General features: G+C 37.2%; 1 protein-coding gene and 1 long non-coding RNA gene across 5 annotated transcripts in view; one reads left to right on the forward strand and one right to left on the reverse strand.

The window, feature by feature from the left end:
- Window positions 1–19217, forward strand: part of LOC145693339 (uncharacterized) — a 570535-nt gene that overhangs the window by 303888 nt on the left and 247430 nt on the right. The gene's annotated exons all lie outside the window — the stretch shown is intronic.
- Cap-D3 (Chromosome associated protein D3) overlaps window positions 1108–19217 on the reverse strand; it is a 291049-nt gene continuing 272939 nt past the window's right edge. For all 4 annotated transcript variants that reach the window (XM_081769234.1, XM_081769236.1, XM_081769235.1 and 1 more), the window contains one exon: window positions 1108–17945. In XM_081769234.1, coding sequence (XP_081625360.1) covers window positions 16194–17945 — 1752 coding nt within the window. In that variant the 3' untranslated portion in view covers window positions 1108–16193. The remainder of the gene's footprint in view (window positions 17946–19217) is intronic.

Here is a 19217-nt window from a genome sequence, read left to right on the forward strand (position 1 = left end):
TAACATGCCACTATCAACAGCCTGGCGCTACAACTGCCGCCTGACCATTGCCAACCTTGATATCTCACGTGTTTGCAACTTCATGTGCTTTCCATTAAATCGATAAGTATCTCTATTTACCAAAAGCGAGCTACATCATAAAGAATGTGTTACTGACAATCTAGATACTTCTTCTAACCCCGATACTCATAGGAATTGCAATGGACAATCTCCAATACTGTGTTTATTTCTGATCCGTTTGGAGACATTCCTACACGTTCAATTATGGTGTCTATATCGAAGTGACACGTCAATCATTATCGAATATAGTGTGGAGTGACTACAGAAGATTGATTATGTAATATGAGGTTATTTTTCTAGCAGTATTATAAGCATTATATAATGGTTATTCATTAAAGGAGCACTGGAAAAAAGTAAAGCATGTTAGAATATAGCACAGAAAATGGTAACTTCTACTGCCCACTCGTATTTAGACAATACACTTGCATCATATTGACAATAATAACTGCAAACTTAAATGTTGCTTTAGTAGTTTCGTATAGTGTCTACCTTATACAAAACGTACCTAAGCATAATAATAAATATAAGTTTGGTGATGAAAGAGTAATCATGCCAGGTCAACATAATAACACAATTTCTGAAAGACGTTCTGGGGAGGCCTTTGTGAACATTAGTTAATGGTCTCTATGTCGTAGACAATCTTGGTGTTGCATTCTCCCTAAAGTGAGATAATGGTTTAAATATCTGGAATACTAAGAAAGTGTACCCAAGGGTTTGGACCTGAATAAAACTTTCAAGATGTAATGATTTCATTTTTTTTCTAAGAAAATAATTAACGTAAGCAGTGGGAAATAAAGGAGTTAGTGCTTGCTTGCATGATACATATTTATGTCTTTTGTCAATAATAGGTTGAGATCTACAGTTCACAGCGGGATCTGAACCAGTAATGCGTTCGATGTTCCCCGATCGTTAATCGAAACTGGTACCAGGTGCATCCAAGGCGCGGGCGCGCTAGCCATTAAAGCACACAAGGGCAAAGAAGTAAAGAAATTATATTAGAAAACACTGTATGTTAACAAGAATTGATGCATTATATAGGCAGATGAATTGAATTCGTAATTTTTAATATTAAGACTGAATACATGAATGATATATCATTTATACAAAAGAACTACAGCACACTTATTCGGATACATCTATACATGTAATATACAATATCAAATATATACAATATATGTAATATACAATACAAAGTTTTTTTTTCTTCCAAACATCTTCTACTACAAACATAAATAATAAATTTCAACAATAATATGTTTCATTAATAATAAGTAAAAACAATATTTTACATCTGGAACTGTATATATTACACTTACTTTTCACGCAGATTATTTGAAATTCAATAAATAAGACTTGATATTCCATCCATTTTATTTTATTGATTGACGTTCGTGATCAAACACACTGACTGCGTTTAACTTCAGAGTTCTAATAGAACCGGTCAAATAAAATAAATATGGATGGAGTATCAAAAGTTGTATATATTGAGATACAACACTGATGAAGACTTCTAAGACATCCTTTCATGATACATTTGATCGATGATACACTGGGGTCGCGGACATAAGCTCACCTATGTTAATGCAAAAGCGGACAAAAGCTCCCCGGACATAAGCTCACCACTAATAATTGTACATTCATATTATACGATAATTAATGCAATAAAGAATACAATAATGATAACTAATTACATTTATAGGTTAACTAATTTAATTGCAAAGGAAAATAAACCTGAATAAAATAAATAAGCAGCCAAAGCCTACATTTCAATATTCGGTGAATTTTATTACAAGTCCCTTAAGGGAGCTTATGTTTGCTATCGGTGAGCTTTTGTCCGCCCCTGTAACATAAGACTGCCAGTGAGCTTATGAGCAGTGAGCTTTCTGCCGGTGAGCTTATGTCCGACACCCGATACTCTACTGTCTTGTATTTTATAACATATTGATTTAACAATCGACTTCATCAGAGACTGTGACTACGTAGTAAAGTGAAACATGTTCATCGCTTTACCTGAAGTAATCTTCCTGCACGCCAATCAACATTGTATGTTAGACATGTTTCCTCTTCTATTATGAATTAGACTTTCCATGAGGAGTTTACGTTCAAATTGCTCTCTTTGATAAAGTCATGGTATTAATTATACTTTCAAATTATTGTTAAAATCTACAATTCGCAATAAAGATTGAAGGGAATGGGCAGCTCAATTTCTTAAGATTACAATGACCAACGCTAGACACCTGAACAGTTTTATACACGAAACTAACACAGTGATCTATACTTGAATTCCGAATGACATCATCAAATACACACATACTGATTAGGAAGTTCTTCACATCTGTAATACTACACACTTTTAAGATTACAATAATATGTAAAGGCGACTCTAATCAAAAATAGATGCAAGAAAAAAATAAAAAATTACATACAATTAAAATTTGTGATAAACAAGAAGATAAGAGTATCGTAATTTCTGCTGCATTTAATATTAACAGAAACAGTACTGGGGTTAAAAGCATATTCTAATTACTGAACAAACTAAAATAAGCACAGAATAGTTAAAAATCAATCAGAGAAAAGGGAAGTTCCTAATGCGAAAAAGAATACATGGCAGAATAGACAGAATTATTGAAATTATGATACCACTGAACTCAGTAGCGGCGATTGGACATTAAAAGTGTGTGTGTGTGGGGGGGGGGGAGGGAAGACATGATTTAAAAATCTGTGTATCAATGTTAGTTTTCCTGGTTGTTCCTAGCACTTTGTTTGACGAAAAGTTGTATAACTAATAGGATACTATCTTTTTCAGTTAAAATACCGCATATCGTATTTCATATTTTATTAAGTAAATTGGCAAGAACAACGCAAGTAGATACCAGCCCTTTGCACTCTTAAACAACGGTACTAATAGAAGATATTTGATTCCTTGCTCAAGAATATCTTAAAATTCTGTCTGGAAAATTGTGTTATCAGATTATTTAATAACAAATTTGCAAATAATCATAGTAATGAATAATGAGGCTTGTTTTGTAGAAGTTATACTGAAACTGGGGATTAATTAACAACTTATATTTTTAATTCCACACATGCCATTAAATGAATATTATTACTCAGAAAATGAGAGACAGTAAATACTACAAACATATGCTACGATATCTAAATAATAATTAATTGCTTTGAATTCCTGTATCTTTCTTAACTCCACGGGAAGACAAATAACCAATACGTACTCACGCAACGGCAAATATTATATAGCAACATTTTTTTTCTATGGACCAGTAATACACACAAAAACTTTACATTTCCTAATGAAACTACATATATTAAGGGGTCACTTAAAGAAAAGAAAGTAAGTACCCCCTCTTGCCTCCCCCTCGTAATCACCGCCACTGATTGAAGTAAATCAAATATGGAAAAGTCAGCTGTAGCAGCACATCTTTATAAATGAAAGAATATCAGATTCACAAATTTTGATTTACAGGTCCAGAACTTTGAAGAGCTAGAACAATCTAAATAATTTCGATATATATATATATATATATATATATATATATATACAGGGTGTCCATAAAGTCCCTAAAACTCGGAAACGGTGAAATATATGTCAAAACGAGAAAACACTTATTTCATCATTTCAAAAGTACCACGTACTGAGGGATACAAAATTTCCCCAGGGTCCCTCGGAGGGTCCCAGACGGCGTCCAACTCAAAATTTTCAAATAGCAAGGGGGGTTAAGTAGTATATCGTTTGAAAGCTATTTTTAAAAGAAAGACGATCGAATAAGTTTCGATGCTCTATAGTAAACTTGTACAAAATAGCGACAGGTCAAAGTGTTAATACAGTTTTCATTGAAAAGTCTTTGGCCACCCATAGAAATCTGAAATAGCTCAACAAATATCAAAACTAAAAAACCTGTATGCCATCATTCCAAAAGTACCACGTATTGAGGGAAACAAAGTTACCCCAGGGTCCTTCGGAGGGTCCCACTCCTTGTCTAGCTTATCTACTCTAACAAGTTCTTATATTGTCACAATACGGGGAGAGCTATGAAATGAGTTCATAGTTGAATACAGTAGTTTTCAGTAACAAAAACAACCATCAAAACCTGTGTACAAATTTGGACAACCAACAATCAGAATGAGACAGATTGGCACTGACTGGGCATCTCTATCCTCAATGACATTGCACCTTTTCCTTGGCCAACACTTATATAAGGAACGCTTCTCTCATAATATACCCTGAAGATAAGATGAACAGGATCACTTCTCAAAACGCCAGACAACGTGAATTTTACCTGATTGTTAGCCTGACAACTACTGTATTTATCACGACACCCGGAAAGCTTCAGCTCTTATTTCGAATGTTTCATAAAATGCACTCTTCCAAATCCTTTCCATTTAGAAAAATCCTAAAACAGCCAAAGATTAAAAGCCATTACGTTCATCAGTGGTATTACTGAAAAGCGCGTTGTGTCTAAAGAAGCGATATCCAATGAAATTTACTTGTCAAAATAAACGAAAATTTGTCTTTCTGTAAAACACATCTCTATGCAATTCTTTTTAGTGGTGGACAATAGTGAACTTCAAGTGAGAATTGAAGCTTTCCTGGTGTCGTGATGAATATAGTTGTTCTCGGGCAACCATCCAGGTGAATTCTGCGTCGTCCAATGTTTCAAGAACCGACAACATTGGTGTCGACGACGATATATGCAGTCATACTTCACCCTGAAGACGAGAACAATATTGTTGGCTCTCGTAACGTTGGACGACGTAGAATTCACCTGGCTGATTGCCCGAGAACAACTATATTCAATAGTGAACAAGCCCAGCCTACAACGCACATCGAAGCGAAGCAGAAGATGACTCGTGTTTTAGCCAATATTGTGCCATGATGTAGCTTTCATTCATCGCCTTCAACAAAGAAAGTGACCTATCAATTACAGTGAAAGTAATTCAACAATTCTTATCAAAATGCATCAAAATTATATTAATCTAAAGTAGATTTACATATTATTTAATGCAAAACAGTGACAGTGCACAATCCGAATATCCGCGACATACATTCGAATTTCTTAAGGGTAATACCAATATAAAAATATAAAAATGAATTACGGAAGTCCAAATATAATAATAATGTGAACTGATATGTCGATATTTTATGCTAGTGTGGGCTGTTTTCTGTTCTTTATTAAAGTGTTTTATATTACGTTCAAGTATCCTTTCAAAACATACATATAATAATTATCTTAGTATAAGGCGCATTAGAATGAAATAATTATATATCGTCCAGACAGGACCTCCGTCCCCCTCTTTTTAAGCTTGTCCTTATCACAAGGACCAAGCTATAGTCACTGATATTTGGCTTTAATCCCCTCATACTGCTTCAAGAGAACTCTAGAACTCTAGAGAACTTATGTTATTCTATTTTTAAGTGATATCAATAGAGGAAATTAAAAGACAAATTCTGACCAAAGCATATATTAACTAATAAATAATAGCGTTACAGTTTCGGCAAATTAACTTTGCCTTCATCAGACACATTAATGTGTCTGATGAAGACAACGTTAATTTGCCGAAACTGTAACGCTATTATTTATTAGTTAATATATGCTTTGGTCAGAATTTTTCTTTTAATTTATACAAGAAGAAGTTCCAAAGCTAGGATGAGTGGTATTCAATAGAGGAAGTTGAAACCATATATACAGGGTGAGCCAAAAGTCTTTGGACACCATTATAATTTGAAGCCGGAGGGAAACAAGTGAAAAGTGAGTATGGCAACTGATATTGGGTGAGGGGCTGCAACTTTTGGGGTGTATGTCGATCATGGCCGCCATCTTGGATTCAAGTCGAACTTTATAAATGGGAAAGGGGCATGTGGAATATTAAACACTAGGTCGAGCTCATGAATGCAGCAAGGTGTAATTGTTTTTTGTCAATGTTGGAAGGGTTCAGCAGTTGTGAAGGCCCAAAAGTGGAAAATTACATTGAAACTGACATATTCTTTCTCTGTGATCTAAACTGGGTTACACTGACACTGACAATCTCTCTTGGTTACAGCTGAACTAAAATGGATTACATTGACACTGACAATCTCTCTTTGTTGCAGGTAATCTAAAATGGGTCTGACAAAGGCACAGAAGGTGGAAATCATCCTTATCCGGGGAACGCAGCTACCGAGCAATTGCAGATGACTACAACAAACAACACCTAGACAGAGAACCGGTATCGCACACATGATCACCAAATTCCAGGAGACCGGTTCTATTGAAGATAGGCCACGTAGTGGGCGACCAAATATTTTCGCCACTGAGAAATTAGCAACGGCAGTGATAGCATTGTTTGTGAGAAGTTCTAAATGCAATACTCGTCATGTGTCATCGGAATGTGGAGTAAGCCAATCCTCCGTGATTCGGATATGCACACTATCAGTGGCATCCTTACAAGCTGCACATGCTACAGGAACTTAACGAGGATGACCCTAATTGCCGTTTGGAATTCTAGATGTGGGCTACCGAACAACAGGAAAGGATCCCTTGTTTTCCAAAGGCAGACCGTTCAGCGATGAGGTGTACTTCACTTTGGACGGGGAGGTCAATCGGCATAACTATCGATACTGGTGTGGTGTGGGATATGGAACACCCGCATCATTGGGCTGTTTTTCATTATCAACACCTTAACGGCGCAACAGTACCTGATGCTGCTGCAAGAGCCTGTGTTTCCTTCCATACTGAACACAGACGGCAGCTTCCCATCTTATTTTCAACACGATGGAGCCCCCCGCCACACTATGGAGTTGGTACGCGTGAATGGTTAGATGCACAACTTCCAGGGAAGTGGATTGGTTACCGTGGTTCCGTCGAGTGGCTGCTCAGATCCCTTCATCTAACATTCCTTGATTTTTATCTGTGGGGACATCTTAAGCAGATTGTGTATGCTAAGAGAATCTGCGATTTGAGACATCTTGAGGTACGCATCCAGGACACCTGAGACCAAAGTTCATCCGACATCCTCCTCCGTGTGTAGTCACAGTGATTGCGGCGACTAGTTATACATTGCATAGTATGGGCACCGCATAAAACCTGTGTAGCATGCAGTTGAGAGCTAATTTCCAACGTAGGGCTTTCACAATTCCCGAACCCTCCAACATCGACGAAAAATGACAATCACACCGCTGGATTGTGATGTTCGAGCTAGTGTTACTTAATATGAAACATGCCCCCTTCCCACTTAAAAAAATCTACTTGAATCCAAGATGGCGGCCATGATCGACATACACCTCAAACGTTGCGGCCCCTCCTCACCCAATATCAGTTGCCATACTCGCTTTTCACTTGTTCCCTTCCGGCTTCAAATTATAAGGGTGTCCAAGGACTTTTGACTATATATATATATATATACAGGGTGGCCCATTTTAATCTTTCCACGGAAATATCTCCAAAACGGTTGAACATAAATGAACTGGACATAAACTCAAATAGGAAATACCATGGGGCAAATCGAATGATGATGTCGCGGTGCCCCCCAGGGCCGCTCTTCAAGGGAGTCCGGGGCCCAACTTTAAAATTTTAAATGGAAACATGGAGCAAGTGACACCTCGTTTGATAGATCTTTAAAAAACTAAAAAGCGATGTGGCAAAAGATTTTTCATATCGGTCACCGTATTCAAAATGACCGCCAAGAGATGGTGCCTATACCACTAATATGAAAACGATGGGATGAAACTCGTATAGGAAATCACAGAGGGTATTTATCATTCCACGCCTCGAGAATATCCCAACGGAGAAAATGATTATTAAAGTATAAGTGAACTAATGCTAAAGAGGAAATCTAATTCCTAGAAAATTATCTTTCCGATCTCCCTCCGTACGCGGGTGAAGCGGAAAAGAATGGTAAAATCTCAAATGAGAACTTCACTTTTACTTACAATAGGTATGGTCTGTCTGAAATACTTGGGTGCACAAGTGACTGGTACTGTAATGAACCAATATTGTGCAGACGACTTTTGAGCAAAACCAACGTTTATACACGTTGTTCTAAAATTGCATTGTTCGACAAATTTATTTCGCATTTCAGTTTATTCATTTTTGTACAAATCATTGCCAGCAAGCAAAATGGAAGGTACCATTTAACAAGAATTTTACCTACTTTTTTCCATTACAGACATCTGTTATAAAAACACATTTCAGATAATTATGTTGTGTAGATACAATTTGCAAAAACTAAGGTTCTCATCTGCAATTTCACCGTTCCTTTCCGTCCCGCTTCACCCACTTACGAAGGACGTTGGAACGATGATTTTCTAGGAACTAGATTTCCTCCTTTGCATTATGGCACTTTTACTCTAATCATCATCTTCTCTGTTGCAACATTTTCCAGCCCTGGAATGATAAATACCCTCTGTGATTTGCTATAGAGTTTTATTCAGTTCATCCATTATTATCTTCAACCGTTTTCATATTAGTGGTACTGAACGTTTTATCTGATACAGACGCCATTGCCACAATGCTGTTTAGTGTATGAAGATCTATCGAACGAGGTATCACTTGACCCATATTTTCGTTTAAAATTTTTAAGTTGGGCCTGGGCCCACATGAAAGGCGGCCCTGAAGGGGGGAAGGAAACACAGCGACATCATTCGATTTGTCCCATGGCTTTCCTATTTGAGTTTTTGTTTGGTTCATTTGTGTTCAGCCGTTTTCATTTTAGGGCCATTCCACGCGAACGTGAACCTGAACCCAAATTTTCAAAAACTGTCAAAACCAATGCATTTTTACATATATATGAAGTAAAAGATCAAAATTAACTTTGTAACAAAGAAAAACTTATTTATACTTAGAATTCATGTACAATTTTAAGTCTAAATTGTGAATTTGTGACATGTCAGCTGGAAGGAAATTTTTTATTCTTGTTATGGGCAACATTTTACGGTATATTGTTCATTGTTGGCTATAGTAACTTCGAGCTGCTCAAGATGCTTCTTTTTTCTAAAAGCTTCAGTTGAAAAAGTGTTTACAGGATAAAAATTAGAAAACTACCAAAAGTTATTGTATTGAATTATTAAATTTGAGAATGTAGTTCGTACGTAGTAGAAGTATGAATTTGCACGTGCAATTCACATTCATAAAATTTTGGACTAATGCTAATAATATATTTTGATTTATTTCAATTTGAAAACTTGTCCTGGCCGTGACAGTGGGCATGCCACTGGTGGGAATGGGTGTGTACATTGGTTTTTCATGCTCGAAAATGATTTCATGTGTACTAAAATAACGTTTTCTAAGCACGAACATTATTTACTTAAATAGAGAATTATCTATTATTGTCAGTATGATGTTTTAACTTAAAATAAGTATCATATAAATATTATCATTAGCGTCAACTTTTTTGTTGGTTTCAAGCGAGCAGTGGGGCTCGGAGTACGTACAAAAAGGTCAGTACGGAACTTTGTAAAACAAAAGAAAGTAATTGTAGAATGTGCTGTGATTTCGTAGCAGCTTTAAGCTTTTCGTTTAAAATATATCTGTTTTACTACTATCATCAGCAGAAATGGAAGTAAACAAAGAACAATTGAAGTATAAGACATTTTGAATAAAAGACGGGAAAATGCTCTGTGAATTGAATGTCTCCAAAGACTTTTTTCCTGCGATTTGACAGCGAAAATTTGGTCCTTCGTCGAACTTTTAAATCAGAGCATCATCCGTGTAAAAGTTTTAAATTCCTAACAGACGTTTATTTAGATTTTGAAAATGATGATTCCGAAAGCTATGAAGGTATCCTGAGCGACGACTTAGATTTGGATGGTAACAAGATTTGTGTTAAGCCAGCTGTTGAAGATATAACACGAACATTTTTGTTGATGGAACTTTTCTCTAGTGGACAGAAAAAGTGAACAAAAAGGCATGCACCTATCGTACAAAGCCCAGTGGAAGAGGACGAAGAAGTCAAGGTAATTTGTATAAGGCCGTCAGAGATTGCAGGAAAATTTTCAGGCCTGTTGAAGAAGCTGTGTTTTACGTGCAATTCGATCAAATAATCTCTGTGATACCAGCAGTGCCATGCCATGGGAGGGGGCGAGCGAGGCGACGGCCCCGGGCGTCAAAGTAAGGGGGCGCAAAATTCAGGAGGAAAAGATATGTATAAAATGGAAGCAAAAAAGTATTTAAAAGTGCTCAACATCAACGAAATGCAGGGTTTATTTTTGAAATTTTTTTCACGCTTCGCGCTAATTATGGTGGCGTTTTGCGGGTGGTCTGTTGACCTCACTCATATTTACTGGGGCGCTGATTTTCCATGGCACGGCACTGGATACCAGCACCCATTTTATATACTGTTAAACACAGTGTTTTGTACGAATTTCCCTACAAGATGGGTGTAAATGGCAAGCAGAAACATTTCCTAAAGAGTAGGTGGTGAGAAATAAGTGTATTACATATTATTATTTTCGCGTCATAAAAGCGAGCCTCAAGTAAAGTAAATAGAATTATTTGTGTACAACGCTACAGCAGAACAGCAGAAATTGACTTATTTTCGATTTTATATGTTGATTCACACGGTGTCCTGCCCGTGACACAATAAAGTTTAGATTTCTTATTAATACAAATATTTGACAAATTTCTCTTGTGAAGTTTGTTGGAAAATTTCATCATTTATACATTTGCACTTATATAAAAACATTTTGAGTTAAGAATTCACAGTTTTATAACATTCACTTGGTGTGTCGAAAGTCATTTCTCTTTTTTGTCCCCGCCCGTGACAGACCTTTAGGAATTAATATTTTCTACTCTAAATAGAAAAAATACTGAAAACATCAGCTAGATATACTCCTTAGTCTGTACTGCTTACATATCATACATTAGCAGAATTTATCTTGTACTTTTAGAAATAAATAAATTTAAAGCATCAAAAACGTAGTGAAAATGTCCTGCCCGTCACGATGGAATGGCCCATTAGTGCTACTGGACGTTTATCTGATACAGATATCATATCTTGGCGGCCATTTTGAATACGGGTCCGATATAAAAAATCTTTTGCCACATCGCTTCTTAGTTTTTAAAGATCTATCGAATGAGGTGTCACTCGCCCCATATTTCCATTTAAAATTTTAAAGTTGGGCCTCGGGCCCCCTTGAAGAGCGGTCCTGGGGGGCACCGCGACATCACCATTCGATTTGCCCCATGGTATTTCCTATTTGAGTTTTTGTTCAGTTCATTTATGTTCAACCGTTTTGGAGATATTTCCGTGTAAAGATTAAATGGGCTACCCTTATATATATATATATATTGTTTGTTGAAAGCACCGGTTATGGTAGTGGTTTTCTAAAAAAAATCACTATGGACTTCTTATGCTAGGAAAACGCGACAAACGTTCGATTTAGGCTAAATACTAATAAACACTGAAAATTCAGAGTAGAAATGTGTATATATATATATATATATATATATATATATATATAAACTGGGTCGAAAACCGAACTTGGGGTTCTGGCTTACTGTACCGGTGCGCTACTAGCCTGTCTGCTACCAGAACAGGCAACACACTTCACTCCTAAGATCTTTGCTTATACTTTTTTTTTATATCACATGGAACGTATCACTATCATTACTATGCTGGAACAATCTGTACATCAATGAACGCTTATGATGTGTGAACTCTCTTTTCACTTTGAATTTTCATTGAATAAATATATAGTGTAAGGAAAATCGGTTCATTCTTTCCATTTTATCATGAAATAAACATTACTCTTTCCGGCTTGACAAATCAAATATGGAACTTGTGTATAATCGAAGCCTTCGGCCGAAGAACAGCACAGGCGCCAACTTCAGAAAAGCTGGGATTGTCAATGAAACGTTGGATACTGGTAAAAAAGTGATTATAATAACATATCTGTTCGTGCGAAGTTGAGTGGAACAACGGAGCACATGCACAGACCGTCTTATGTACGTGAAAAATGTGATGACGCCTTTTAAATATTCTTTCCTGCACTATTTCATCGATGATAATTGTCTCGCTGTACCCTCGCATGCCTCAGTTCTATAATATAAATATCATATTACTTATCAGCTTCATGGTATGATTTTTCCGTCCTATTACATAAACAAGATAGTCATTGATACCGTAACTGGCACAACGGTGACTTAAAAGCAGTCAACTGATACCACACTTCCGTTACTTAATGAAAGCTAAACGATCATCACTTGACTTATGCATTAATTCTCATGAATAACGTGCGATTTGGTATTTTTGGGTTGGTAATCTTGAGCTTCCTCTTTCGACAGGAGTGTTCATATTCGCCTTACACAAATCTCTTTGAATGCTCACCACAGTTTGTGCATCTACAATAAAAATTCAATTACAACTAGTTATTTGTAACGTGAATCGTTTAGAAACGAAACTTTTACCACAGTACTTGCTGCATTTACGCTGTCCTAATATGGTTTAATTCCGATAACGAACATAAGAACTTCCATTTTTTCATCAATATCGAATGCTTTTATATTATTCATTGCGTGCTCAGAAAACACATTTGGGAAACAACACTGTCAGCAATCTTCAAGTAAAGTTATTCAAAATTACTGCTTCAAAACTGAGTGATGAAGAAGTAGAGTATATACTGTAACTGTTGAATGGCAAAGAATTATTAAGAATTACTACTATCAAAATCCCCGAATTATGTCGGCCTATGGAATCAACGATAAATAGAAATACATTTGCATAATTATAATGTTCTACCAGAAAACAAGTTTCAAGCCGAATTCTACTTGTATAATACTAATACAATAAATTGAGAACATGTAATGTCTAAAACAGGAAATAAACACTGGATCGAAAGAACGAAAATTGATTAAGTTAACCAGATTACTTATTTAGATTTTGGTTATGTAAACACGTCATTTTACTGGTCACTCTTCGATGAAATCAACGACTGGGTGGACGAAATCTTATCATACTTTATAAACTAGAACAGAACGACATAGGAAAAATACTACAATTTTGAAGAGTATCTATCTATCTATCTATACAGTATGGCGCTAAATTTGTTGTGCAGAGGCGTGATTCCTGAGAGCAAAACAAACAAAAAATTTCCAATAAACATAGGGTGAAAAACGCATCGTTTACGTGTTATAGGCCGCCGAAAGCGTGGGACAGCAAACTTTAAAGTTAAATATTACAAAAACTACTGATCGTAGACGTGATGCGGCATGATATCGTCAAAGGACCCTAACCTGCTCTATCCAAATTTGCTGTTTTCAGATTTGTCCATTGGCGGCGCTAGGTACTCCCCAAAGGACATTAGGGATTCCCGGTTATTTTAAGACTTAAATTGAGTAAACAATAGCATGTATAGGACGTCTCACTGCCTGGAAATAATACTACGTGGCAGGTCAATACTCATACACGCACATAAAAGATGGCGGATGAGGTAATAATCAACGTGCGTGGTTGCATACCTCCTCAAAAAGTGCTAGTCAAGACGTTGCACGTACAATAATTCACTGGAAACGTCACGTCGCTACAATGTAAAAACACGTACAACACAAACCAGTAGGTAATAGAACATAAAGAAATTCCGATTAATGATCTGCTCATATTAATAACATTACAACGCTTTTATGACGATCTGTTACTGCTGCTATTGTTGTATAAATTATTTGTGTTTCGTAATGTACATACTCATCTTACCTTTGAAATCATTGAGAATTATCTCATCGGCGGACTCTACCTACTATCACAATGCCTGACCGGGTGGGAGTATCGCATATTTTTGGAAGAGGTTCTGCCTGGACTATAAAGGTAACCAAGAAGGTTCTGGCGCTTTTTCACCCACCACTATCTCACCTAAGACGTACCAAGAAAATCCAAAAAAGTCCCCATAAGCATCGACGACCTTCTGCCAACGTTCTAGAAAGCCATGGATAACATCGCGGTAGAACTTGGTAGGCCGTAAAGCGAAGAACGTATCAAGTGCATTGTGCACCTCTACTAGGAATTTGAACTGGCATCTTCTAACGTGATTGTCCAAGGAATGGAACAGGTGATAATCGGACGGTGCAATATCCGGCGAGTATTTCGGATGCAATAGTGTTTCCCATGCAGGGCTTAGAATGGTGTCCCGGGTCATTTTAGCCACGTAGGGCTTAGCGTTATCCTGTAACAAGAGGACCCTTTTGCGATTCAGAAGTGCTGGCTCCTGAGTTTTGAGTTTTTCTTGAACACAGCTCAACTGCTCACAGTACACAGTTGCATTGATGCTCTAACCGGCTGGTAGCAGTTCCCAATGCACGATGCCGCGAGCAGTCCATCAAACACACAGGAGCACATTCTTCGGGTGCGATGCTTGTTTCGGCTGTTCTGGAACCGGGTCATGGGATGCTAACCTATGATGACGGCGCCGTGGAGCTTCGTACAGGACCCATTTCTCATCACATGTCAACACCCTGTCCATAAATGGCTTTTTCCTCAGACGAGACAGCAAAGAAACACAGGTGTCTGCTCGCGTTGTCTTCTGGCCCGGAGTCAAATTACGTGGGATCCACCGGCCCAACTTGATGATGCCAAGTTCCCAAGTTGCTGAAATTGCTGTCGGATGGTTTCTCCACTCACACTGAATTGTCGTTCCAGTTCCTCACATGTCTGGTCACTGTTCGCCTAAATTAGTGCATAAAAATCTTCATTTTTACGTGTGTTAGTCTTCCGGCACGTGGTGCGTCTTCGAGTGTTTCGTCACCGTTCTTAAACTTGTTAAATTACCGCTGCACTGTCCGCGTAGTCACGGCACTCTCATCAAAGGCCTGGCATATCTTCCGGACTTTTGACCCCAGTTTGAACTCGTACAGCATATATGTCCTTATGACGCTCTGTGGACGTTCCATGTTCACTCTGTCCTTACTCAAGTTCACGGTGTAACTGAATTGCCACAACCAGATAGTATGTTGGATATACCCCCACCAACAACTGACCTTCGCCTTATCTCCATTCCCAATCAGCTCACGGTGTGAGGGTCAATAGAACACATACCTCCACAAGAAGCGACAGAACTTTCTTGGTTACCTTTATATTAAAGACTGTGCCACTGGCGGTTCGTCTAAGCATGTGGCTTATGCACGACCGTGCTGCAACACAATCGTTCTGACAACCATCCTATCCTCATTTAAACAAAGATCCTCCTCTGTACCTTGCTTCCTGCAACTCTCTTCAATATGCAGTCCCGTTATATGATTTGGACCAGAAATGTCATCTCCTGTTATAGCACGTACAAATGTCGCAAATGGAACGAATGTTTTGTTTCACATCCGTCAATTTACAACATTGATTGAGAAAAAGAATATACCGTAGTAGCATTTGTGTAATGTACTGATTGAAATGAATATGCTCCGACAGTTATGCGTATTAATAATAATAATAATAATAATAATAATAATTTCTTTATTTGTCTTTTAATAGTAGTTATTGTTCAATTCCTGTAGTATTAAATGTAGACACATTTTCAAAAGTATTGTAGATCATTAATATGAGCAGATCAGCAATCGAAATTCTTTACTTTTTATACGTATCGGCTTGTGTTGTACACATTTTTCCATTATAGCGACGTAACGTTTCCAGTGAATTCATGTACAACGTTTTTACTAGTACCTCTTGAGGAGGTATGCAACCCCCATGGTGATTTTTACCTTGTCCGCCATCTTTTATCTGCATGCATGAGTAATGACCTGTCACGCAGTATTATTTTCAGGCAGTGAGACGTCCTTCACATGCTCTTGTCCACTCAATTTACGTCATGAAATAGCTGGAAATCCCTAACGTCCTTTAGGGAATCCCCTGCACCGCCATTGCACAAACTGCAAATTTGGATAGAGCAGGTTACGGTCCTTTGACGGTATCATGCTGCATCACGTCTACGATCAGTAGTTTTTGTAATATTTAAGTTTAAAGTTTGTTTTTCCACGCTTTCGGCGGAATATAACACGTAAACGACGTGTTTTACACCCTCTGTTTATTGAAACTTTTTTTGGTCTTGCTCTCAGGAATCACCCCTCTGATTTTGTACAACGAAGTTAGCGCCATACTGTATATACTCTTCAAACTTGTAGTATTTTTTCTTGTACTATTGTATTTTATTTCTTTGTGTTCTATTTTCATCACATGAATTTTGTTCTAGACCTTGTAGTTCTTCGAGTTGAGCGACTGGGATATGATCCATAACCTGAACTGCCTGTTCTACCTCCTTCATTACTTTTAGGGCGTCCGGAAGTAGATTGACATGATGATTCGTTTACTACACACCCGGAGCTACTTTCATTGCTTGATTCACTGGTATCAACAAGTGTTTCGAATAATTTGCCCTCCTTTACTTTATCCACCTTCGTCGCTACAGGTGCTGTTACCTTTATTGGAGGGCCATCTTTTAAAAGTTCATCGAACACTTCATCATACTTCCTCCCCCCACCTGACACTTCAATACTTTCTGAGAAATCTGCGTCGGTGATAGCACTTAACTCAATAGATTCGGAAAATGTGATATCTTGTAATGTATTATTAACTGCTGTACTGTTCATACGCAGGTCAGAAATTATTTTCTTTCTACGTTTACAAGGAATATTATCTTCCTGTACAGTGCTCTCACAAATTATTAGCTTATCTTTGTCTGAGAAAGAATTCTGATTTGTACAGTCTCTTTCTACATGGGATTGGTTTACACTATTATCCTCACTACTTACAGTTCTTTTATTTGATCCCTTGATTTTTGGCTTACGACCAATTTTATCGGAAGGTTTTGCAAACTGCGTTGTTGATTCACTTTGTACTTCTGCTTTATTCTTGTATACCTCACTTTCACTAGCTCTAGAGACTTGTGTAAACTTCGATGCTTTGTCTTGAGATTTACTACGGGTTATGGAATGCGAGTCTTTTTCACGTATTTCAGTACTTAAGGAAATGGCTGGTGGTGATTTTTCTAACAATTCGTCATTTTTCGATGTACTACTACGTGCCGAAGTTGACTCAACAGGATAATCCAATTCACTGTGACATGTTCTTTTGGTTGTGTACATATCTTCCTTACACGTGTTAGTATTGTCCCCAAGTGAATCATGTTTATCTGACGGACATTGTCGTTTATGTAATATGCATTCCTCTTCTTCCTGGTTTCTGTTACTCTGTGTAAAGTCACAAAGCTCAGGACAATTCCCTGATGACTGCCTACAATTATCATCACATGGTGAAGCTTCCAACGTCGGAACCTGATCATTAATGATTTCTTTGTTTGTTTCTTGTCTTTGTACTAACTCGATATTCTTTTGTGAATCTTCTGAGGGCAATTGATGTTTATTAATATTTGGATGCTCTACTGAGGATATATCCCCAGTGGGCTCTTCTAATGCAGATGTAAGAGTGTTAATTTCCGGAGTATTTTCCAACTGTACGTAATTTCGATTTTCATTATCAATATTAACAGTTTTATCCTGATTTTGTTCCGGTTCAGCACCATAACTAACAACCGTGTGATCAGCTGATCTCAAACTATGAACTTTACTCACATTCGCATTTGAACTCTGTAAAACACGTAAACTTTTTCGAACTTTTTCACTTGAAAGCGCAGAGCACACTTGAGCAATTATGGGATGAACATTTGTAGACGAATCTGGAGTAAAATTAGCAATGACTTGCGGGACAGCAAGAAGTTCTGCTACATCTGCTGCTGCACTTTCTCGTCCATTGTTATCTTGGTTATCCTCCTCCTCATCCTCCTCCTCCTCTTCTTCTTCCTCGTCACCTTTTTCTCTTTGTTTCCTAAGCTTTAGGTGTTTAGCTCTTTCCTGTTCCTCACATTGTTTGATGTCATACATGATTTCGGCAGCAAGTTGTCGATCTTCAGCCAATATATCTTTCACCTGTAACGTAAGAAAATAAGGATTTAGAACAACATGTTATCCGCACTTTTTAAGGAGTGAATATAATGAGCTACATCTAGTTTCTTTCTTTCTTTCTTTTTTTTTCGTTCATAGCTGTGAAGTTTGTTTTCAAGATGTTACATTATAAACTGGTACAACATTTGCACTTTTTTCTTATTATATTGAACACCGTTTAAATTTTCAATTAATCTTGAGACAAATAACTAATGTATTTTAAAACAGTTAAACTGATACAGAACTTCAGTTGCTTTTCTTATTAAAAAATTTAAACAAATATGTAACACACTTTGTAGTTTGTACTTTCGTGGTTGGTAATACTGTCCATAGAGTTTGTACGATTTTTCTACACTCCCTGAACTTTGGTCACTCAGAAAAAATGAATTACTTTTTTTTTTTTTTTTTTAAAGTTTAACGTCCCATGATTATGTCTTTTAGGCTAAAGGAGACAGATGATGAATAAAAATGAATGATTGTGAAACTGAACTTTTGTGCTCTCCCACTGGGGAATAGAACCCAGGACCATAAGCACCAAGGGTACACGTGCTAGCTGCTAGACCAGCGAGGAGAGCCCTTGGTCATCAGCACGCGCGTCTCTAGCCGGGGTACATGGGGACGTGTCCCCCAAGTATTTTGAGTACGAGATAAATGGATCAATGCTGAAAGTATTTACACCTACGTATACGGAAGAAGAAAAACATAGGCAGAACAAATTAGTTATGTCTGTTCTTAAACATTAGGTTAATGTAATTAGAATGTCTGCCTGACGTGTGTCACGTTCAAATATTTTATTTTATTTATTTATTTATTTATTTCTTAAGTTACGCTTCTTGGTTAGTCAAAGTAGTCTCGGCTGCAGGCAAACAATGTTTTCATTACTTAATCAGCAACAATTGGTTTCCATGACGAAGGGAGACTGGAGAAGGGAAGGAAAGGATGTATAGAAAGTTTATCTGCGAATTAAGAAGGGAAATCTACAAGTACAGGGAAAAATACAATAGAAGCGAAGGTGACAAAAAGAATTTAAAAAGATAGAACAATTTGAATATTATATATGAGAGTAAATTTCATGCGAATACTGTAGGACAGCAAGGGACAACTATGATAATATAGAAACTAAAGATAGAAATGAGTGTTTAATGAGCGAATTGAGTTTGAGGAAGATGGAAAGAATATATTAGGGAGCCGGATGACAGCAAGAATAAACTATAAATTTTAGACATTAAAACGGAAAGCGAAGTAATCGAGGATGAT

The sequence above is a fragment of the Thermobia domestica genome, chromosome 8 (genome assembly GCF_964235325.1).
Source record: "Thermobia domestica chromosome 8, izTheDome1.hap1.1, whole genome shotgun sequence".
NCBI classification, from domain to species: domain Eukaryota; kingdom Metazoa; phylum Arthropoda; class Insecta; order Zygentoma; family Lepismatidae; genus Thermobia; species Thermobia domestica.